Source organism: Pomacea canaliculata, linkage group LG1 (genome assembly GCF_003073045.1).
Source record: "Pomacea canaliculata isolate SZHN2017 linkage group LG1, ASM307304v1, whole genome shotgun sequence".
Classification (NCBI taxonomy): Eukaryota; Metazoa; Mollusca; class Gastropoda; order Architaenioglossa; family Ampullariidae; genus Pomacea; species Pomacea canaliculata.
In genome coordinates, this window is record NC_037590.1 from 30,337,135 (window position 1) to 30,361,094 (window position 23,960).

A 23,960-nucleotide genomic window follows, 5' to 3' on the forward strand; every position below is an offset into this window, starting at 1 on the left:
CTGGCCCTTGCATTCTTGATTTACCTCTGACCTTTCACTTAAATGCGCGTGACAGACAATGAGTGCATGATGCTGATAAAGTTTCAGCGACAGAGTGTTGCGTGTAAACAAACACGTGACAAACAACGAGACGACGACAATTGATGAAACAGCTTGCAGCTTTTTTTTTTTAAGCAGGTTTTAGTTTACAGGTCAATACCACCTCGATACCTCAATGCCAACTTACACAGAGCCCGCAAGTACAGAGTCTGAGTGGCAACTGCCTTAGTCTCAACCAAAGGCAGCTGCTAATTAAAAAGATACTCACCACCCAGCCAGTCATCCTTGTCTGCCGTCCTGTACTTGTTAGTTTGGGGCATTATTAAGGGGTTGTTTCTAAGGAGTAGGGGATTTGAGACCTCACTTTTCTCGGGGCCTACTTTAAGTGAGGGCGGTTCCCATCTCCTCTTCCTTATTGTTTTACCTTCCCCAGCCCCCGATAGATTCATGTACCCCTTCCCGACAGCTGGGTCGGTGGAGGAAGGTCCCTGCGCCACACGGGTACTCTTACCACTTGACTATCCGCGTCCCCAATTTAATTAATTATTGCGTAGATTAATTCTCCTGGCCAGAAGCGAAGCTGATCATGAAAGGATGACAATGTTTCCTTTACCTATGTATATATTTTTATGAACGAGTGTTTATAGAGGTGGGGTAAGTGCCGCGATTGTCAACACGATAATAAAAATCTTGCTTAACCTCAGTGCATACAATTCGTAAAAATTATATCTTGCGGAATCCCGTTTTGAGAATCATGATTATTAAAAAAAAATTTAAGCTCGCCCCGACACTAGGAAATTGCGCTATTCCATCTCATCCTCCTCCTGATGATGATGGAATAATTATGGATGACTGGGTGAACTTCCAGTTGACCATGTGGGTGTTATAATAAATAAATATTTTGCGTGAATATAAACTTAGGTGGGACAAACTTTTAGTGTAGGTTAAAAAACAGAAACCTCCATATATGAATAGTGTGTGTGCCTGGGAGCCCTAGTGACTCATTTCATTCACTCTCTTGACCAGTAATGTTGACCTCAACCTATGCTGCTCAGCCTTCTCCACTCCCCCCATAGTGCGAAATCACCCGAAGGTAGAAGCACTTTCCTACTAAAGCAATCAGCCAACCATCTTGGGCGGTGGCAAACAAGTCCTGCACGGTACAGTCAAACCACTAGAAGCTCAAAGGAGTGAGAAGATATAAACTCCCATCATTGATGGCACCAGCTGTCTTTATAGCAGTCGTTCCAATTACGGCTTTCAGAAGAAATAACATGTCGATCTCATTACTTAGCCACTTGATTTTTTTTCCCCAGGGAGTATCTGATTGCATATTTTACAATAAATCATTTTATGGTCTCAAAGGCTTTTAAATGTTTTTATCACTAATTAAAAGGAAGGGGAGCTTGAACGCAATGCAGTGTAGATTGAACGGCGTCTCATGTTTTAGTCATAAACAAGGCTGTCTGTAATTTAATGACCTGTGTTTAGTGTGTAATTAACAACAGACCTTTTGCTGCTGTAATGTATATGATTCGTCAGCAATTTAATGTAATAATATCTGCAAATCATTTGCTGCTTTGAAAAAAAAAAAAAGAAAAGAAAAAGCACCCTTGGGCCTACAATGCTTGCTCCCTCGGAAATAATAACTGCCTACTTCCCAGGTTTTCAAACTGTGGTACGCAATGGTATGACGGGTGGTACGTGAGTTTGGCCCTTGACTAAGTCCTAGAGTGGTATATAATTATATACGTATGGGGTAGGGCTGGGAGGTACTCAGTGTCTCTATCAATTCGAATTTTCAGAAGGTGGTACTCGGTCAATTTGAATTTTCGAAAGTGGTACTCATATGGAAAAGTTTAAAACCGAGGGCCTAGTTCTACTGATGGTAGAAGTGGGATTGTGTCCAATGACTGTCTTTAAGAGTTGTGCTGAATCATAAGGTTAAACTAGATACCCTTGCACCCTTTTAATAGTGCAGGGAAGTGGGTCTTGGTGGCCTGCAACAATTATACTACGGTACATATCTGGTCCCGTTTTCCTCCTGAGCCCTCGAGCTCTCACTCCCGTGTGCGTCCGTACGTGTGTGTGTGTGCGCCTACCTTTTCCTCCCCAAAACCTAATTGAAACTATGTAGAAAGCGCACAGTCTGCATTTGAAAGGACACGTGCATGAAATGAACAGTTTCCAGGAATGTATAAAGCCGATCTTAAATTTTATTAAGTCATATAAAACACAAATTCTCTACATCATGGGTGGAATAGTTTCACATGTAACGAGCAAGATTTCAAAATGTTTATTACATATAAAATGTCGCCAGTTAAACCCGTGTAATCACTAGTTACTAATTTCTCATCCCCTCACACATGCACGAAATAAGTGTGCGCTCGTCTTTTGTTTACAGGTAAGAAAAGTTATCGTTCACATCTTGTCCGTCCCAGAAGAGCGTCACAGTAAGACTGATCTCTCGAGCTCTGTGACACGTGCTACCTCATGACGTCAGGGCCCGCCCTCGGTGATTGGCTAGCTGGCACTGACCAATGGCGGCCCGCTGAAGGCCGTGTCGAGTGCGGAAGTTTAGTGTATTTGCTGGCTAGGCAACAGGTTGAGAGCTCGTTCGCTGTCGAGTGCAGGCATCCGACAGCAATGTCTTTTAAAGTTTGTCGTAGACGCTTCAGTTAGCAGAGTGTCACCGATGGATTCGGCAAATATTCTCTGCTTGGTGCTTCTTGGATTACTGGGATTTCCCTTCTCCGCACTAGGAGAAAACTGCACAAAGTACATGCAGATATTCGAGAATGGCACGGAGGTAAAGTAGCCCAAGTTGTTCGCCTCACTTGTATGCGATTATAGCAGCCTTTTCGGAAACAGCCGCTCCCAGAAGTAATGCGTGAGTCGCACGCGACTACCGTTTGATATACTTTGGCTTTGTCAGTAAATATATATATGCATGTGCCTGGGTCGCAAGTTTGTGTGGTCCCCAAAGCTATTTGTCAGATGTGTACACGAAAGCGTTTGTGTGTTGTCAAGTTTGTCGATAACATTGATGATATTAAAGTTTGCGAAGATCAACAAGTAGCAGTAATTGTACTTGTACTGTTAACAACTCACACTCGTATGTTGATAGGAAAGTCCATGGGTTGAGAAAAGTTTAGTCATGAAGTTCGAATAAAGTTTGCCCAAAGTTATGATGTGTCTTACTTCACGCTATATATTTCAAACTAACAACAACGACCAACTTTATTAGTCCCAATGGGCAATTTAAAGTATAAACTAAGCGTATGATATGCATATATCAGTGTGCCTTATTCTTAACTCGATCATCACAAAGTCTAGTAGGGCCTAGGCATTTGCTGCTCACCAGCTATTGGATTTGCAGTTATATATTGAAAATTATCTACAAGATTTTTAACTATCTACTCGCGGAGTGGGCAAAGTTTTCTTTTTGTGGGCCAGTCTCAAATTTCTGAGCTAAGCGGCTTGCCGGTAAAATACTTAAATACCGATGCCAGGTGACAACAAACCTAGTGATAATGGAATTCACACACAAACTTTGAAACAGCCTTTCCTTTGAAGACAGCTGCTAACATCAGACATTGAAGCCATGTTATTTACCTTTGTACTTTGTGTTAGTGTTTACGGACTGCTGATTTTTAACACGGTTGTACTTGAATTACATTTCAATCAAATTAGCCTAGGCTTAATAAAAATATGTGAAACAAGTGCACTTTACATTTTGGCAGACGTCCACAGGCCCTAGACCCCTGATCTACACTATGTAGGGACGTAAATGCTGCATTCAGAAGTAGAATAACGTCTCTTAAAATTTCTATATTATCTTGATCCCTGTCATTCTTTTCTCTCATATACCCCATGTTCTTATCGTTCCACAGTGTCAAATCCCCATTAAGTGAAAGCACTTCTAACCTCTCAATCTAAACAACTTCTGACATAATGCTATACTTGAGTGCTATGACTTCCATGCAGTTTGTTATCAAAACATAAGACCATGCACTTTGATAACTCACTAACTAAATCCTAACCTGTTTCCCATTAAATATAATATAAATAGAGTCAAATGAAATTTGTATTTTTGTTTTTGTGCACTATTGTTTTGGCAACTCCTATATATTGACTATATCTACAGCTGGTTTAGTGGGTAGTGGATAGATCTCTCAGCATGCAGGGCTGTATGCTGCAAAAATTCAAAATTTTCTCAGATTATTTTGGCTGCTTTTTGAACACCCCTATTCTTTTTATTATCAGTATTAATAATGTCAGGATAATGTCAGGATAATTTTTCCACTCCCCTTTAGGCCACTGATTCTGCGTACCTGCATGCAGGACCAACAGATTAAGACTGTCTTTCGTTGTTTTGGCCATACATCTTCTGAATGTTACCGTGTGCAAATGAGTGTAGCTCCTATGTATGCCTGAACCATAAATGAGTGAGAGTCTGTTTTGCGGATATGAATATGTTGTGGTATTGCTTTGTGCTTTCATTATAGAGCTGCCTCTAATTGCCCTCTGGGATAAATAGTCTTATCTGTCTGCAGTACTCTTTTTAATAAGTTCTTGGAAGTTATCACGCACTGAAAATTTTATTTATGATTGTTTCAGGTCAATGCTTCTGGCTGCACTTTCTATACGACAGGCAGTACGTTTTTTTTTTTTTTTTCTTACTATTTATTTAATGTAAAATTTTAACAGAACTGATTTAAAAAAATTAAATCATTGCTTTGAAAGACAAGATACTGACATTGTATTATTTGAATATTGTATGTAGGGTGTGAAACAAGCTGACATTTTGCACAGAAGTATTATGCAGACAAAGAATTCTCATTATTAAGTAGTGAGAAAAGCTTTGATTTCAGGAGATGATGCACTTGTTTCATTCACCAGACTGATGTCAGATTATATCAAATAACTACCATATGTATTGCAGGCTGCAAAAATGGGGCAAACAGTCTTCCAAATGGTCTTAGTAATGGAAGTTCTGTAGACAAGCCCAGAAACTTCACCACAGAAGTGTATGTAGATAACAATTATGCATTTGAAGGCAAGGAATACATTGTCCCAGGAATTATCTTCAGATGGAATGTGCCTTTAAGTGGTAAGTGGTTTCATAGAGCGAAGAATGTAATAACTGTAGAAGGCAAACAGTATCAGGGAAACAGGCAACTGTGTGGATGGAGTGTCTGGATTTGCACCCATGTGTCAACAGAATACTTTCGCCAGTTGACCAAGCTGTTGAATGTGATGACTACCATAGGGGGTTGGGGAAGGAAAGGCTTCTAAGGAGCAGATGAAATTGTCTTTAGGGGGAGGGTATGTCCGGTTCATTTGATAAATACACTTTTGAATTTCACTTTCCAGAGACCAAATAAAATTGTAGATTTGTAAATTTAAGCAGACTGGGCTCAGATCACTTCTAACATTAATGTGTAGAAGTCAAAAACTCACTGGACCCAGTGTGTTAAACCTAATTTGTATGCATACAACACAAAAACATGAAGTTACGTGGCTTAGATATGCTGCAGCCCTAAAAAGAAAAGGCCTGTTTCTCTTTCTCTTTGTTCTCTTTCTAAGGCCATGTCTTGTAACAGTACTTGCTAAAACAGTACCAATGTATATTTTGATTTATAAAAACCTGATGAGACCGGTGCATAGCACAGTAAACTGAAAAGAAAAACAAAGTGTTTTGACTTTTTACACTACATATATATATATTTGTTTTTTGTGTACATTTAATAGACTTCTTTGGAGCAAGCATTTATGCATAAAGTTACTATTGATGATTGTGCAGCATTGAGTCGAGAGAATACCAGAGGATATTGGCTAGAACTGAAGGAAGTTCAAAGTGCAAATGTGATATGCAGAGTCATTGACTTATCTGAATACAATCTGCTTCTTGTAAGTTATTGCATAAGTTTAGTTATGCTTAATTTTCCCTTTAGTCTTGATGAAAACTGAATCATTTTTTAGTTAATCATTTGCTTATTTTCGCACAACTTCCTTAAAAAAAAAAATAAAAAAGATAATTGACAGGTGTATAATTCAAACCAATTTTAAATGTTATTCTAAACTGTTCAGTATATTAATTTTTCAGTCATGAGTTCTAATTATGAAATGCATGTATCCATGCATGCATTTTTTCAGATGAATATCTGACGAGTCTGCAAATATTCATCCACTGATTAATAAATATGATAATATGAATTTTGTGCATTGAGCCTTGTAATATGGTATTTGTAACTTCAAAAACTTATTTTTATGTTTGAATTTTTCTTTAATTTGTAATCTGAATAAGGATTCACTAAGAAGGTATGGTGGTGTTATTGTTTAGCCCTTTGGCTGCCATGATCTCAAAGATGGGATGGCTTATGTGAGGGCTCCTATCCCAAAACCATGCAGTTTGATCATTAAATTGAAATTCTGTGGACACCTTTAAATGATTAGACCATGCCATGATAAAAAATATAATGTTACTGGCCCAAGAGTTCTGAATTAGCATATATAATCCCAAATAATATGAGACATCAAAGCAAATGAGTTTAAGTTACAACTTTGCAAATCTTTTTTGATATGTTTCAGAGCACACATATTGTCAGATTGTTACATATAAGTTCATGACAAAACTTTGTGGCTCTAGTAGGGGAATGTACTAGAATATGTAGCAGAAAGTATACCTCGCACAACTGGCATTTCAACACCTGAAAAAAAATGAAAATGTTTTTTCATGTGTTTGTTAATATTGTGTTAATATTTTGAGGTGTTTGGTCAGAATATAATTATAAACATTTATTTATTTGTGGCTCTACAAGTGCAAGAAAAAGGTTATTTAATGAGGCAACAGTCGAATAAAATTGATTTATTGAATGAACCTCAAAGTATGTATTTATTCTTCTATTTTCAGACTTCACATTTTCAGCTGAAACTTTTTCCAATAAGTAAGCCATCACCAATATCCTACCTTGTCCAGCTTTACAGCTTACCACCACCATCTCAGGAAGAGATGACTCAGGGGCTGTATGAGAGAGTTATTGTAAATCTTCCAAAACTAATAGGTAAATCAGGTTTTGCTGTTAAAACTTATGTAATCACCAAATGTACATATGCACACATTAGTTCACATGCGCATGCTCTCTCTCTCTCACACACACACACTTTTCAATGAAACTTCAAACATGGTAATTGATGTGATTTTGTGATTGATGAGGATTTGCTGGGGTACATATGTATAAATTGACATTTTTATGAAATTGTGATAGTAATTTGTAGGTAAAATCATGGTGTATCACAAATATATGTATGTTGAGGATTTTAAAGGAAATTGGAAAATGTACCTATTTTTAATACTTATCCATTGTAGCTAAATGGCTTTAGAGATTTTTCCCATGTGAACAAGTTGTAAATACATGCCATGATCATGAAAGTATCCTAGTGCATGTTGTTTGCACGGTGCATTGTTTTCATTGCTTGTAATATTTTTCTGTTGCATTTTTAGAAAAGAATGGAACTATACCATCAGACCAATGGACTACATGGATAAACATAGAGAGAAACCCTGAAGGCAATTCTGTGACGGTGAAATTTGGATTAGCAAAGGATCCATATGTATTTGATCAATATAAAGTAAGGCTGTATTCCTACAATGACTCCAGAAATGATGCTGACACAATGGTTTATCAAGTGAGTAACTCATTCATGAAAATACACTTTTGTATATTTTATGCATGCATGGCCGCACATTTGTGTGCTTTCATCCCTCTTTTCTCGCACATAGAAGGAAAAGTATTGAGAAAGCAAAGGGGAGAAACTAAATAAATAAAGTTCATCAAAATCAAACTTCTACTATTATAACATAGTTTTGATATAATGTTTTGCATAATTGACTTTTGACGGCTAATATTTTGGTAAGGTACTTTCTTCTAAGATTTTGGAAATAAGCATCTTGTAAGAAACTTAACCCATTTGAGGTGCATTGAAGCTTTTTTATATTATGCCACTAGCATAAAAGTACTGCCTATATCAATAAAAATTCGTCACTTGTTGAAAGATTCATATATTGCCTCAAATAACTTTATACTGATAACTTGAGAAATAAAAGTTCTTAAGCTAATCATTACACCAAAGATTTATGCCACGAAATTGCATTCAAAGTCCTTGAGTTCTGCCTTTTATATTCATTGTAATCTCACATTACCATGTGATGGGTCACTCAAAAATACCAAATACAAAATGTAAATTAGATACTTAGTTGACCTGTGCCCATGATAGTGTAGATGCATGAGAATTTGTGGTAGAGTTGTTTAAATGGTCTGAACCCCTTCATCATTTCGTTATCTTGTGTCTTGTTTCTTTTTCTGTCTCAGTTTAATAGATTACCTCACTGTTCTTTGATATTAAATGTCTCATGAGCATACTTATTTTATAATGTTGTTGCAGACTCTATCGATGACAGTAGGTGAATACACCTTTCTTAATGTTCCTGCTGGGATGTATAATGTGTCTGTAAGTTCCTTTTCAATTCTTAAAATGGAGGAAAATTTGTTACCATCATTTTCTTTTCCATCATCAGTTTAAGCTATAATTTTAATGATATTGCTTTGCCATATTGTTTATGGACTATTTTACAAACATATACCAAAATATGTTCTCAGCACGTAGGATGATTATTATCAAAAATAATGTTTGGTTTTGTGTTAGTACTACCAAGGGAACTTTCTGAATAGACAAGGGGACTGTCCAAGAAATGATGCACTTTGAGTGTTTTGTTCTCAAATTACAAATTGAAGAAAAAGGCATGATGTTCACAATCATAAATCTTAAGCGTCACAAATGAAAAAAGTCATTTCATATCTCAACTGATGACCCCTATCATCCCTATCAAGATTTATCTGCTGAAACAGTCCCGTACATGGCATTGCCAGCCTAGTATTTATGAAATGCTTGTCCAAAGTAGTTCCTAAAGATGACACTTTTGTCCGTGGTAATAGAAGCTGTTAAGCTAAATACCAACAAACAAACTGTTTCTTTAAAGTAATCATTAAACTTTTTCTTTGTTTGTTGAATATTATCAGTCATTGGATTGTATAAGTTTTCTATATTGATTTATTGTCTTTTCATGTCATAAGCCAAGTAGTTGATAGGTTACAGTATTTTTTTTTTTTTTGACGTTTGAATACTAACACTCTTCCCATGGAATAGTAAATGGAGCAGCATTTGGGGTAAATACAAGGCGTGGCTTTATGCTGGTGTGTCAGTAACAAATCTCAAACTAGGGATGAACACACAAAGTCACCAATGAAGTATTTTCTTACATTTAACTTCTCTCGGAATTTTTATGTCTACAGTAAAGGCAATGCCAGCATCATTACATTACATAGTTACATCTAATTAAGTGTTCATTTATTATTGTCATTATTGCAGGAAATTATGGGTAAAAAAAGTAATGCTGTCCAAATGATGCTTACCGTCTGTTTACAAGGATTGTTGTATCTTTATATCTTTGTGTACTTTTGTTGAGTATCTTCATCTTCATTTCAAATGTCTCTTAGGTAAGACCAGATGATCCATATTTTCAACAATTTGGCAAATGTCAATGCTACAGTAGAGATTCTTCTTTTGGAAAGTCATGCACCTCATGTACAACATCATGGTCATCATCGTTTGATGTCAAAGGTATGTGTTGCATATGTAATGGAGGTCACCTTGATAACTGCTTTTACTTATTTAATCAGAGTAGTTCATATAAAGGAAAGTTCTTTAATTCCCTCTATTAAACAGTTTATTACAGACATTAACAATTTTCATCATCAGACACTTGTAAATCCTCATCTACCTTATTAATATTTTTAAATCTCTTTTCTGTTATGGTCTTAAATTTTTTTTTCTTTTTTCTGTTGTATGGTGTATGTGTGTGTGTATATATATATATCAATAGAGTCTGTTCAGAACAATGACAAGTTTATTTGTGAGTATAACCATTGGTTGTCATGGAAATGATCCAAAAATGGCTTCCAAGTGATACATTTCAAAATTTAATTATATCATAAGAATGTTATACAGTTACTACATGCAATGTCTCTGGAAATTTTTTTCTCATAGTCAGGGTTAACTGTTACCCTAACCCTTAATTTTTGTATGGGTTTTTCCACTTTCTTAACTACCCTACCTAACATTTCCTGCATAGCTTGAAAAAAAATGTAATGTATAAACAAGCAGCTTGCAAATTTTATCTCTCTATTGGTTAGGGAATTATTTTAGTTAGTTCATTACATTGGTTTGGGAATTTTCCAACCTATCTAAGATGGAAAATGGTTGCATTGAGAAAGAAGTAATGGTAGTCTTAGGTTGTTAAAAAGTGGGTAGTGTAAGAAAAACCAGGAAGACTTAAATGTGATTGTCCATTTTTGTCTTGTCTCCCTTTAAGTGTTTTGCTATGGATACACATGCTGTGAAACAATAAATCTCCAAAAATTCAGAATTAATCTCTGAAGAAATGAAGACATTAAACTTTTTCTTGATCTTTATCTGTCAAAGAACCATTTTCAAGTAGTTAAATTGGCAGTTGAAGTGGCAGTTATGCTGTCTTTATTAATTAATGTTGTAATGTACAGAATCTTTTTTTTAAGGGCTTTTATATGAACTTAGTAAAAAGCTGACAGAGTTTTGTGGACAAAAGGTGGGCTTGTACTGAAGATAAAGGGAGATTTTTTCCATATTAGGTAAAGCATCCAGTGAAGTAGAGACCATAACTGACTTAAATACAGTTAAATGTAGGTGGTTCGCTATGTCTTTGGCACAGCATGTGGAAGGTGAACCCATCCCTTTCCTGCTACCTTTTCTTCCCTTGATACATTCATTTGTCTTTTCTGCTGGGAGGGCAGGGGATGCTTTCCAGCAATAGACCCAAGCAGGCCTCAAATCAGCAATCTTCTGTTCCACATTAGAACAAACTAATCACAAGGCTAAAAACCCTTCCCTTTTGATATTAGCTTATTATGTTATAAATAAAGCAGAACATGGTAATGTGTGTATATATGTGAGTATGGGTTTGAATTCTGACCACATCGACACTGTTTGTGGTTGGAATATTTGTTTCAGTTAAGCAAAGGTCATAGGCTATGTTTGGAAGGCGTACATTGTTTAGAGGCAATGTTTATTTTTTATGTGTATTTTCTGAATTCTAAGATGTCCCCTCTAGCTCCAGATGAAACAACATTGTGTAGAAGAAACTGCAACATATTTTAAACTGAATACATTCTGAGAGTATCTTATGAATGAAAGACAGAAAAAGAGCTTGCAGGGAGAAGAGGATGAAGATAAAAATGAGAGAAGAAGAGAGAGTAAGAAAAAAGAAAGGATGAAAGAAGGAGAGATAGACAAAAAGAAAGAGAAACCAGTGACTGGAAGTGATAGAAAAAGAAGGAGGGAGCAAGCAACAAAGTCAGAGAAAGTGAGATGGGGATGGGAGAGCAAGGCCATAATTTTTAGGTGTCTCCACCATCGCTGCAAATGCTGTGCCCCATTGCCAAAAATAAGCTGCCATCCCCTCACATTAGGGGACATCAAGAGTACAAGTTTGTCACTATAGAGATGTTAATTCTTTCCATAACACAGACTTTCTGAATAGAGTAAAGCATTTTGCTTGTGACATACTAGTGTGTGTACCTGCACATGCCTTTGTGTGTGTTTGGGGGCATGTGAGTACATTAGCACGTGCACATGAAGTTTAATTTGTTGATTAGCTCTAACTGATTATTATGTTGCAGCACCAAAGAAACCTTGTAAAAGAAGGCGAAAATGCCGTATTAAGCATAAGATTTTCGTCAGACATCATTAATCTACTCTGCTATTTAGACAGAGAGTTTGTGTGCACAGGCATATATTAACCAAACATTCTTCTATTTATTTTAACATAAAATTTGGTATTCATTAATTTCTAGATGTTGCATTATTTCAGAGTTCTTATCGGTTATCCACATTTTGTGAATATACTGTGTGCATGGTTGTGTTGAAACAAGACTAGACCATCACTGAGAAGGAGGAAGATAAAGATAAGAACCCATGTGGAGATAGTTTTTAAGGGTTAAGCACAATGTTGACAGAGATTTCTCTGCTTGAATCTTGCTGTGCTTGTACAATAAAGTGACAGTGTTGTGTTCATCATCAGTTCTGTCACTTTGTCTCTTTGCATGTTTTTTTTTCTTACTTCACCTCTAGCATCAATACATATGTAAACAGACCTTACTTTACTCAGCCACGCTGACTCTGGTCTTTTAAAATATCTAAGAATCCTTCTGTCTTTCAGGAGCAGCTTTCTAACATATTCCATAGGTTGTAGTGTGACTTCTATTGTAGAATCAGACCAGGTGGAGAATGTACAGAATGATCTGGATGCCCAGGTTTCAGCTTGTCTAAACAGTGTCTTAGAGAGCAGGTTTTATGCAACATGATCGTCAGTACACTTCTTTTAGACAAATATGTTTTGAACAACAACTTTCTTAATGTGTGGGAAATTTTTTTTGCCTTAATGTCTTCAAGAAGATAAAGCATTCATATATATATATATTTAAATGCCAGTTATAGAGATACCAGACACCATATAAAAACACTCTTGGCGTTCCTAAAATACTAAGGAAATATACTCTTCTGAGTGGCTGTGCTCCTAAAATCAAAGTAAACATTTTGAAGCCAAGTACCAAAGAGCAGCAGGATACCTAGTCGGTGTTCTGAATATTACAGTTTATAATTGGTACCTTTTCTTTCACTTTTGTTAAAACAACTTCTTTCTTTATATAGATACTTATGTTTCTTACTTTAATTAATATACTAAAGGGAGATCAATACTTTTATTCATCAAAGAGTACACACCTGATATAGATTTGAACCACTAACTCAGTCCCTAAACCATGTAAATGATAAAAGAATGAAGTAGTTTGTCAACCATCATGAACTTTGAACCTCACACTAAAGATTAGTCTGCCAAAATGTGCATCTTGTGGACAACATCTGAGTTATAAAACCATCTCAAGACCGCTAGCTCAAATAGGGATGTTCCTTTTCCTTTTAACTGGCACCTGATGACTTATGCAACCATCTGAGAGGCCCCTTATCACTACTTCCATGATTAATCTCCTTGCTAGCTCATCAACAACCTCCTCAGTGACTCATATTTGTCCACCTTGCTCAGCAGTGAGTTCTATTGTAGTTTTGAAACCTAGGTTTCTTGTTCAGTTAGCAGTAAGTTTAGAGGCATGGTAGAAGCTTGGTAGATTTGCTTTAGTTTGAAGACATTCTCTTTTGCATGTAACATTAAACAGTAAACCAGAATACACAAAGTCAGATTGCTACAACAGTCTAGTAACATAGAAGTAGACTGAAGGTTTTCAGTTCCAGAATGGCTCTTTGCATACACAAAAGAGAAACTAAAAACTTAATAGCAAACAAACTCTTTTCAAAAAGCAATATCAGAAAGACAAATACCCCTCCCCCACCACCAACACTGGATCTAATCAAAATGATATAAATACAGAAACCCTCACTGTCCTTGACCAGAGCATAGGCAAACATACAGCAGTGACTTGACAAAAAGATTGAACAAAGGTGCAAACAATATCAAAGAATAATGCTGGCTGCATTTGCTGTGATAAAGTCAACCTTGTGAATGGAAAGGAACATTACAGCTGCAGGACAACTTGAGGAAAGGTAGAAATGTGCATACAATTATGCACTTGTATAAACAGCAAACAGACACATTTTAATATTTCATTTTCTTGGCAGACTAGACAACAGACATGCAGAGAAAGAAGCAAATGAACATAAAACCAAAGGTCAATACCATGGAAATTTAAATATTCATATTCATTACCTGTACAAATAGCATAACCTCTACTAGCAGAAAACACATAGCTCCTGCACTGTAAAAAAATTTTAAGTCTCTAAAATAAAATCCCATATGTACTATTAGCTCACCTGACATTGAAGTAAAGATGCAGAAGCCAAGTCCCAAAGTACCAGTATACTTGTGCATTAAAAATGCCCTAACTTCCACTGGGGAAAGGGAAAAACCAGTAAGAGCTAGTCACACGCGAGCAAAAGCCAAGACCTTCCTTTAGCGAACAGAAACTTTACAGTTATAAATAAGGATACCAGATTCATCAAGAAAAGCCACTAACTTTTGGGTCAGTTTAGTGGCGAAGTTGAATACCACAATACAAGAGAACAACTTTATCTTTGCCTCTTTTTAAAATACAGGTATTCCAGCTCTGCCTTTATCTTTTCTTGAATGTCATGGCTTTAAAGTGTGGAAGCACTGGCCCAAATACCATATATGTACTACTGTATTTGTTGTTTTTACTGTCTGTTGTTTTAAGTTCTGTTGAATGTCTGGGTAATGGTAGTGTCTTTTAGCCATTTCAGTCAGGTGTACTCTGTTCACTGTTCCATATGAAAATGTTTGATACAACTATCATGCAAAGGTGGTTTTTACTTTACAGTGCTTTTTCCTTGCTGATAAAGATTTAGCAAAGATCATAGGCAGCTTAAATCATGCATTTGTTTATGTGGTGGTCAGCCTATGCATATTTCTTCCTCATTGTTTATAGCTAGTCAGTCTAAGATACCCTGAGACGATGTTGTGTACAGCTTACACACTGTAAGCACAGTGTCACGCAGCACTAGGATGCTGTGTAGAACTAGAATAAAATATATTATTACCTTACCTAAGTATTTAAGACTTGATTGTAACAGGCAGATATCAAAAGGTGCAATTTGCATCTATAATTATTATTAGATGAAGTATTCTAGTGTTAAAATTAAGACCATATGCTAGCAATTCAATTTTTACCTCCAATGTTTTAAACTACTCTGACTTTGCAGGTTATCTTCTTCCTACATCCGTTTTAGAATCAACAACATCCATTTTAGCATCAACAACATCCATGCCCAAACCTACATTTATGTCTACAGCTTCTTCATCAAAGCCAGAACCCACAACTCCTCCTGTATCATATGCCTTCACAGGCTTGATTGTAGGTGCTGTGTTGGGTGGAATCTTCTTTGTCGTCATTTTCGTTCTTCTAGGATGCTGGCTGTGCAATGAGCAAAGAAAGAAAAAGCATAAATGTAAGACAGTTTTCTTTCGAACTAAAGATCATTTCCGATATAGTTGAGGCTTAGATTGCTGTTGACAATTTTCTTCCAAATTTTATGAACAAAGATTCTTGCTAGTAAAATATTGATAGAGAAATGATACAGAAGGTAAACAGAGCAGAGGCGGCATATAAAGATGAGTATACAGACAAGAGTGTACACTAATTGTGGCTTTGTATGCAATTGCTATAGCACATCTAAAACAGAAACATGAACAGCAACAAAATTGTGCTAAGTTTTAAAGAAACCAGTCATACTATAGAGACAAGGAAATATGGATGGGACCTACACAAAGCCATGAAAAGAGCTCAAAATTCTCTTTCTTTAAGAGAGATAAAGATTTTAGAGAGACAATAGTTATAATGCAGATTTTGCCTACATAATAATTATACAATTTATAGTTTAAACTTCCATTGAAAATGACAGCTGTGATTGTCTTTAAAACAAATCTGGTATCTTACAGATGCATTAAGAAAACTAATGGTCCAAGTTTCATTTTTCATTATACACTAATAAATGTTATGGTGTATATAACAGGAAGTTTTTTTGCTTTGATAGATTTTGACAGCTCTTCAAAGAAAAATTGTGGGCCAGCTATACCTTTGACATTTCCAGAAACAGGTAGATATATACAATCTTTTCTTTGTAAATGTCCCTGACTTCTTATTTTTAGGTATACAAGCTTTTGCATTTTATTGAGAGAAAGAGGGGTTTATGTGCCTCTGTTGGCCATCATCATTTTTTCATGAGAGTTTTAAGCTAATATTTGCATATATTATGATTGCTACATTAATTGATAGAGATGTTATGTTAAGGGAAGCATATGTGTTAGGTAGGTACAGTCGGACCTCGATAAGTCGAACTCGAAGGGACCCCAAAAAAAAAATTCAACTTACGGAGTTTTTGAGTTAGGGAAAATGGCGTAATAGGCGCAGGTATTTGGCCGGGAATGAACAATTAATTCGATATAGGGAGGTTTTCGACTTAGGGAAGGTCGACTTATCGAGGTCCGACTGCATATCTAAGCATCCCAAAACAAGGTATCAGCTGCTCCCATAAGAATAGTGGAAACAGGAATTCTTTTATTCTCCACCCCAACCAATTTTTCATAAACAATTGCACTTACATAGTAGGGTATAGCTGTACTGCTAACATTGAAATGAGTATTTGCTTATATGCCCCAACCTACATTAACTAGCTTGGTTTAGAAAAGTTTCGTTATTTCACACCCCATGCTGCCAAAGTTTCTAGTGAGAATGAATATAAGACAAAATAGCAATTTCTTGGGTAAATCCTGTTTCGTGTACCATTATATGTCAAGCTGTTTTGAATATATATTTCCTAAAATAGCCCCATCAGTATTGCCACCTCAAACAATGCTTGATATCTGTCTTAGATTTTAAACCAAAGGATCCTCCTGCAATACGGCTTAGGAAGGTGTTCTTGCTGGCATCTGATGATCACGAGTACCACACACAGGCTGTTGAGAGATTTGCTGACTTCCTGCGTGTACATTGTCAGGTTGTTGTTAGCTTTGCACCACAGTGTCTCTCCGAGATCCGCGCACAGAATGCCTACTGCTGGCTGGCTGCTAAAATTGAAGAATCAGACAATGTTCTTATTGTGGTCTCAAAGGTATGAGAAGTTTTTATTTGATAAAGTATGGTGATAACATTGCTTTTAGCCTTTTTCAAAACTCTGTATCTGAAGGTAGCTTCACACCTAGACTGTTGACCTTAATATTTAGTCAGGAACTTATAGCCTGACAGTCAGCAATAATTTAATTCAGTTTTTGTCATCTGCTTTCTCCAAGAACAACACAACATAGTAAGGAGAAACTGTAGACAAAATCTTTTGTATGGAAAAAAGCACTGAATTCTAACTAAAATAAACTGTTTATTGCAGACAGATGAAATATTTATTGCCTATTTCACATGACTAATTAAACGTTGATGCTGACTTTAGGCTGCTATTATTATAGCATTTATATAGCTTGCAGCTATTTACACAAGTATATTGTTCCTCTAACATGTTACTTGTGTTCCACCTCACACAAGCAATAATCTTTCAAGGCATCACTTCATACATTTTTTTACTTCTTGTGTTTTTCTCCTAACACTGTGCCTATCAGGGAGCTGCCCATGTCTGACCAAGTTCACCATCGGATTACATGCTTTTTCTCAGTCTGTGACTTATTAATATGTGCAGGGAGCTAACTCTTTGTACCAAGCTTTCCAGAAAGGACTTACCTACAAAAGAGAAGATTTTGGACCTGAAGGAGATCTCTTTACTCCAGGCATACAACATATTTGTGGAATGATTGCTCGCAATGTAGATGTCAGCAAAATTCTGACGGTGCACTTTGAGTACACACCTTCTGACTGCTGCCTGCCCATTGCAGCTTTGCCATCATCCATGTACTTGCTTCCAAAACATCTGTCATCACTTCTCCAGCAAATTCACAAGTTAAATGGCAGAAATGAGGATTTAACAAAGGTAAGTCCTTGCAGTGTTTGCTTGGTGGTGTGTATTTTATTGTCTTGGGATTTGGATTTTGCTCTGATTGTATGTGTGTGTACATGTGTTTGGGTGCATGTATAAGCACATTAGTGTGAGAGAGAGAAATAGTGGTGTTAATCTCATTCACTCCTTCTCTTTTCTATTTACCTGCAGAGAATAATAGAAAAGTGCTGTTAAAGGACAGAAGATAAAATAAAGTTTAATTAGTTGAAATTAAAAATACAAACATACAAACCAGCTTGATTAGTTGTGCAGCTGTTGAGTGATTACAGATGTTGAATCTACAGATACCATCTCAATGTATCTTCTAAAAAAGAAACTGTGTTTCATGTCCACAGGTGAATCTACCTCTGCGGTGCAATGTTACTGAGCTCAAGGAGGGTAGTCAATGGATAGAGGCAGTGCAGAATGCCAAAGCGTTTGAGAAACAGCATATCAACTGGTTCTGTGGAAAGTTCAAGGCTTCTGAAGAATATCTGAAATCCAACCCACCTTACCTCTCTCAAGAATCTGGCTTCTATTCGGATGTTGGTAGCATTCATTCTAGAAATTCTACAGGATCTCTCTGCCAAGATATATTTGTATCTGACATGAGCAATTTCACAAAAGATGACTTTATAGAGCCATCTGTGTATAGCGTCTATACAATCATTCCTGCCCATGGCTACAACCAAGATGAAGTGGATGACAGGGCATCATGTCTGAGTGAGCAGATGAAGAAGATAAACCAACGCTATGAAAACTTTCTTCAAGAAGAACAGACACAGTGTTTGAAGACTGCTGAAACAGAATCGGTCATGCACCAGCAAATGCATTTGCTAAATGCAATCAATGAGGCAGCATGGGGACAGGGGATGGACAATGTGTATGATGAAGCTGACAGTGTGAGTGTCATTTCTGCACAGAGTGTATGAAATTTTTGGGTGGGCTGGGAAACTGGTGGTGAAGAACATCAGCTCCTGGAAAACTTGCTATGCACATATCTTTCTGTACCAAATAAAGCTTCATTACCTAATGTAGAAAGCAATAAGAAACAAGTACATCTGACTGTATCATTCTTGTTCTAGAATTGGCTTTAATTGTCATTACATTTGCAAAAGATTCTGAATGTCATGTTATGCTGTCCCAAATGTATTGCTTTGGCTGTAAACATGAACATGGGGATGCATGCATACCCACACACACACACATGCAACTTACATCTGCACACATGCCTCACCAGGCTATTTTTCACATAGCTTTGCATTTGCATTTTAAACGTTTTTAGTGTGTGTAGTGGATCATTTATATAGAAAACATCTTGCAATTCCCACATATTTACTGCTACTACTGTGACACATTTTGTGGATTTTTTAATTTACAATCATTTGTATGAGGGAGGCAATGCTGCTGCTTAGCACTTTCAAGATGACGTTAATCTCCTTGCAACATACTTGTCTTTCATTGATTATTCCTCTGCAAGTTTACATGGACATCTGTTTTATGTATGAATATATGTGTTCTTACAATATAGGAAGTCACAAGGTACTGGTATGTTATTAACCAGATATCAGTTTCATTCTTTTATGGTGTTTACTTACAACAAAGATGCTCATGGGATACCATATGTTTATTACCTTATTTTCTGTATTTTTTTAACATGTGACTGCATTCCTTTCCATCCATTTCTTTTTCTTTTCTAGGTGACTTGCAAGTGCCTTGTAGCATTTGAAATATAGTGCATACAGTGCATAAATGAAATAGTTGGGATTCCAAAATCTTGTTTTGCATACACTAGGCAGCTATAGAGAATTGTGCAGCTGTCAGTCCTAAACAGTCGTTCCTTTCTGTACACCTTTCATGTGAAACACAAATGCATTGTCTTGTTTATAATGCACACACTTTCTCTCTCTGTTTAATAGGTGTATCACACATCCTGATTGGTGTGCAGGCTAAATTTATTCATTTTCAGAGATATGCTTAAACATGGTGTAGGGGTCTCCAACTTACAGATCTGACTTTCCATAGAGTTTCAAGTCCAGATGCAAATAGTCAGCCTCTAGCTGTTTAGTGCATCTCAAATAATATTGCAATCATTACTCCCACAATCAGATCTTTCTTTTATATGATTAGCAGCCTGCAAAAACGCAGTTTTCTTGATGACTAAGTGAGGCAACTATCTCAACATGCAGTCCAAAAGCAAAATAGCATCCCACAAAAAAGCTTTTGTCATGTTACTGTAGCAAATGAAGGGGGATTTTTGCACAAGAGTGAGTATGGATTCTGCAGCAGTTTAGACCAGATTATGTGGAGAAGGTTTAGAAAACAAGTTTGTTCACAATTTCTTCTCTCAGGGAGCTCACACTGATGAAGCACCAGCTACCACAAAAACAATGCATATATTTTACCTACAAAAATGGTAGGTAAGTTTTTACAGCTGTGTGTACAAGAACCTAGCAGTAATTCAAAGCAGAAAGAAACAAAGGATATATTCTTCCAAGATTAAGCAAGATATTAGATGAAATGGACAATTTGTAAAAGATCCCGAGTGAAGTTTTGCTGGTGCTAGAGTTGATATTAGTGTAATGTTCACAGAGTTATTGTAAATAAGTATAGGCTTATTTCTGAGGATGAGGAAAAAGATATTCATATACAAGTATTTGTCTTTCTTATATCAGCAGTGATAAATGTTCGACTTCAGCAATCTCAAAATTTGTATATCATAAAATCTTTTTCTTTTATGTTTGCATTATTTTTGAAAATAATGGTGCCATTAATTTAACCAGTAATAGCTTTCTCTCTTACATACATGTCTTTGTGCATACATGTGCATGCACAAACCTGTTCTTATTCAATCTTTCTTTTAAAATTGCATAATTTTATGTCTTGACTAATTTTTCATGTGTTGTTTTTTTGTTTAGCCACCATATTGTTAATCAGAGTTACGTATGTGTCTTGTTTAGTACCAAGTGTCTTAAATGAGTTTTTAATGCTGCTGACTTTCCAGCTTAACTGGCTTTAGAAATAAAGAATTTTTTTTATCTTTCACGAATATCCTACACAAACAAGAACAGGTATTTATTCATAAACAAATACAGATATAAATATTACAAATATTAATAAAATAGATGCTTTTCAACTTTTTCCATGAACTATTATAGGAGAGAACAAAGTTTAACTTTTCTGTACGTCCAACTAATGTAAGGTGACCAGACGTCCCGCTTTAGGCGGGACAGTCCCGCTTTTGACCTCTTGTCCCGCCTGCTCATCATCAGGACGCCCAATGTCCCGCTTTCTGGCTTTCTAGCAAGTCCATCAAATGTCCCAGTTGTCTTTAAAACTCACTTTTTTTCGACATTCTTTGACGGTGACGACACCATCATCGGCACGTGTCCCGCTTTCGCCTCCGAAACGTCTGGTCACCTTATGTAAATGAACTTTTGGAGCACATAGTTTTATCATCTACAGAGGAGGGTTTGCATATTCTAAAAATGGCCAACAAGTAAATGTCTAATGAGGAGAGCAGGGCATAATAGAACAGGTATTATCATGCCATTCTATTTTTTTTCTTTGCCTCAACAGAGATCCAAAGTATATGCAAGTAATACCTCATGAATGTCGATCTTGAAAGCATGTGTATTATTGCAACACAGCATATTACTGTTTTATTGTGTTTTTGCCATACTGATGTAGCCATAAAGTGTCTTTTTGTCTACCGAGGACTTTACTGATTTATTTTTATTTTCATCTCATAGCTGACATATTTACTGTCTATACTGGCTGGAAATCCATTGAAATAGTAGCACAAACATTTCCATGTATTGATCAGATTTTTTTTAAACAGTTATTTAGTGATCAAAAGCATTAAATCATAGAGAGGCATTGTTTGTTAAGATATTTGGCCTGTGCTAAAAATACTGGCCAGTCAGAATTATTTTTCTATACACTATATCCTGTTATGTTTGAAATAAAATATTCAGACATTATTTTAAAAAGTTCCTAAGGTTGTTCTCACTCTAATGTTTGATGTCTGGCACCTATAACATTCAGTTGTGTGTGTGTGTGCACTCCTGTATGCGTCAGTGCATGAGATGTATTAAAGGAAGTTTCACATTTTTCCTAATATATACATATGTAAGTAAGAATTATTTTTGTATATTTATATAATTATTGGTCAGTCCTGTTTAGGCAACCATGATCATTGGTTGAACACAAGTCTGATCCAAACCAGACTGCTTCTGCTTATCGAGCAGTAGAGCCTTTTTGTTGTTTCATCGCCATGCTTAAGTAGCTTAATTAGCTGGGGCAATTCAACATCACGTAACTTCACTCCCTTCCCGCACCGCTCTTACAACCTCTTCCCGTAGGACTGGTAGATAGGGCATGAGTACTTTAGCCACGGACCTGTATATACCTTAATGTTTTGGAGGATTCCAGCTTTTATCCTTAGGATGTACAGGTCTTTGCAATATTCAGCGGCTTAGTACAGCAGTGCTTTTTGTGAGACATGCAGTTGGCGTCGCTGTCCTCGATGACCGAATGCTGGTGATGACCTCTTCATTAGCTGGTAGGCTTTTATTTTATTGCCGTTATCCCCTCATTTGGGGTCCGACATAGGTCCTCAGTTAATTCTCCTTAGCTGTCTTCATCCCCTTGATTGGGAGTTACTTTTCCTCTCTTTCTTTAATGTCTTCGTGTGGTCACAGAGACTTGGATTATCTTTTGTGACCCAGGGTTTCCTTCGTCACCCTTTCGCCTCTTTGATGTTTCCAGAGAACTCGATCGAGTGTCTACATCACAGTCCACCATGTTGAAGGCGGTTAATTCACCAGTGGTTTGGGTCTTGAAGATTTCCGCAATGTCTGGGTCTTGCAGCTTCTCCAACTCGACGCAAATTTGATCGTGGTTGCTTGAGCAGCTTCATCTTCAGTTTGGATATCAGAGTCGTTAACCTGACAATAAGATATGGTGCGTGTTAGGTGAGTTCGCTGGAGAAAACCTAGTGATCTTCCGGATTGTAATGAATGGAGCTTTGTAAATTTGTTTTACTTGTTTTTTTAAAACTATAGTGACAGTGGTACGCTTAAAACCGGGAGGAATTTTGGCTGGTAACCAGAGGTACACTATATATATATAGATTAGTATCCAAAACATGCGGTGCACCCTGATCGCTGCCACTTATACACTGTCTGTGACCGACATGAAGAAATTATTTTAGAAGAATTGCCCATTAAGATGCATATTGCTGTACGAAATTATAAGAACTAAATAGTTTAACAACACCATATGTTTCATCAAATTATTCTTGTTTGCATCATCGATCATGATTGCACTTAATGCTACGCACATTTAATTAGATATGAATATATTTATTTGCTTCTTGAAAATAAATGTAATTATATTTTGTGTTGGACATAAATTAGGACAGTACGAATATCATGGCTGTATATACTGCAATAGTTGACGTTAAAAACAACAAAACTTAATTGACACCATATTCCACTCTCGAAAATTACAAGCCCGTGATGCCTTATCGTTTAATTATACTAATTAACTCATTTAAATATAGAAATTAAACGGCTGGACCGATTGACACTGAAGACCGATTAAAAAATAAAATAACGATTAATAATGAAAATCAAATGAACTGAATTTGCTTGAGGCAAAACAATATTTTTCGGTAAAAGAATTAATCATCTGCATGTATTATTAAGATAGTCGGAAATCAATTTTAAACGCGCCAAACTGCCATCTGCGTTTGTGTTATAAATCTTGTCATTATTATTAAATCTTAATTATTATTTCTTATAAGGAAAACAGAGAACGATGTGTGGTTCGGTGGCTGTTCAAACTCATCAAGTCAGCACGGTCTATAAATCAGAGTTCGAGCGCCGCCAACTTCGAATGGCGTTTAACGGCTTAATTTGTCGTGGGCTTCGTTAATTGTTTCAGAGCATGTTTCTTTTTTATATACATTTTCTCCTTTCTTAGATGCTACTTGTGGCTCCAGGTGAAATTTATAATTATAACTTCAGGTAAAAGAAATCGCGACATATAGAAAGATCGAGGGGAAGAGCACACGTGAATCGTACATCGTCTCCTTGCCCAGCATGATGCTATCAAGTTAGGGAAATGAACATGAAGACTATACAGTCTACATCCTCTTTATTCCATTATTTTATAAGGGTAATGGTGACCGAGCGAAGGGATTTCAGCTAGTATTTTTTTTTTTCGAAACTGCTGAATAAAAGCACCCAAATCGA

The 23,960-nt window shown here is 36.4% G+C and overlaps 1 protein-coding gene across 2 annotated transcripts; it reads left to right on the forward strand.

The window, feature by feature from the left end:
- Nucleotides 1-2,612: 2,612 nt before the first annotated feature.
- Nucleotides 2,613-21,695, forward strand: LOC112569744. 2 transcript variants are annotated; one of them, XM_025247618.1, is made up of 13 exons: nt 2,613-2,848; nt 4,660-4,696; nt 4,985-5,152; nt 5,846-5,952; nt 6,956-7,106; nt 7,547-7,731; nt 8,488-8,553; nt 9,600-9,723; nt 14,926-15,171; nt 15,757-15,819; nt 16,595-16,833; nt 17,407-17,694; nt 18,057-21,695. In XM_025247618.1, the coding sequence occupies exons 1-13, from the start codon at nt 2,735-2,737 to the stop codon at nt 18,630-18,632; spliced, it is 2,364 nt and encodes a 787-aa protein (XP_025103403.1). In that variant the 5' UTR covers nt 2,613-2,734; the 3' UTR covers nt 18,633-21,695. The 2 variants fall into 2 exon arrangements, with proteins under 2 accessions (XP_025103403.1, XP_025103411.1); XM_025247626.1 differs by having other exon boundaries at nt 15,016-15,171.
- The last annotated feature ends 2,265 nt before the right edge of the window (nt 21,696-23,960 follow it).

Coding starts and splice junctions, on each gene's coding strand:
- LOC112569744 (XM_025247618.1), top strand. CDS start 2,735: ATGGATTCGGCAAATATTCTCTGCTTGGTGCTTCTTGGATTACTGGGA. Junction 7,732..8,487: donor CTGACACAATGGTTTATCAA/GTGAGTAACTCA, acceptor ATGTTGTTGCAG/ACTCTATCGATGACAGTAGG. Junction 15,820..16,594: donor TTTGACATTTCCAGAAACAG/GTAGATATATAC, acceptor TATCTGTCTTAG/ATTTTAAACCAAAGGATCCT.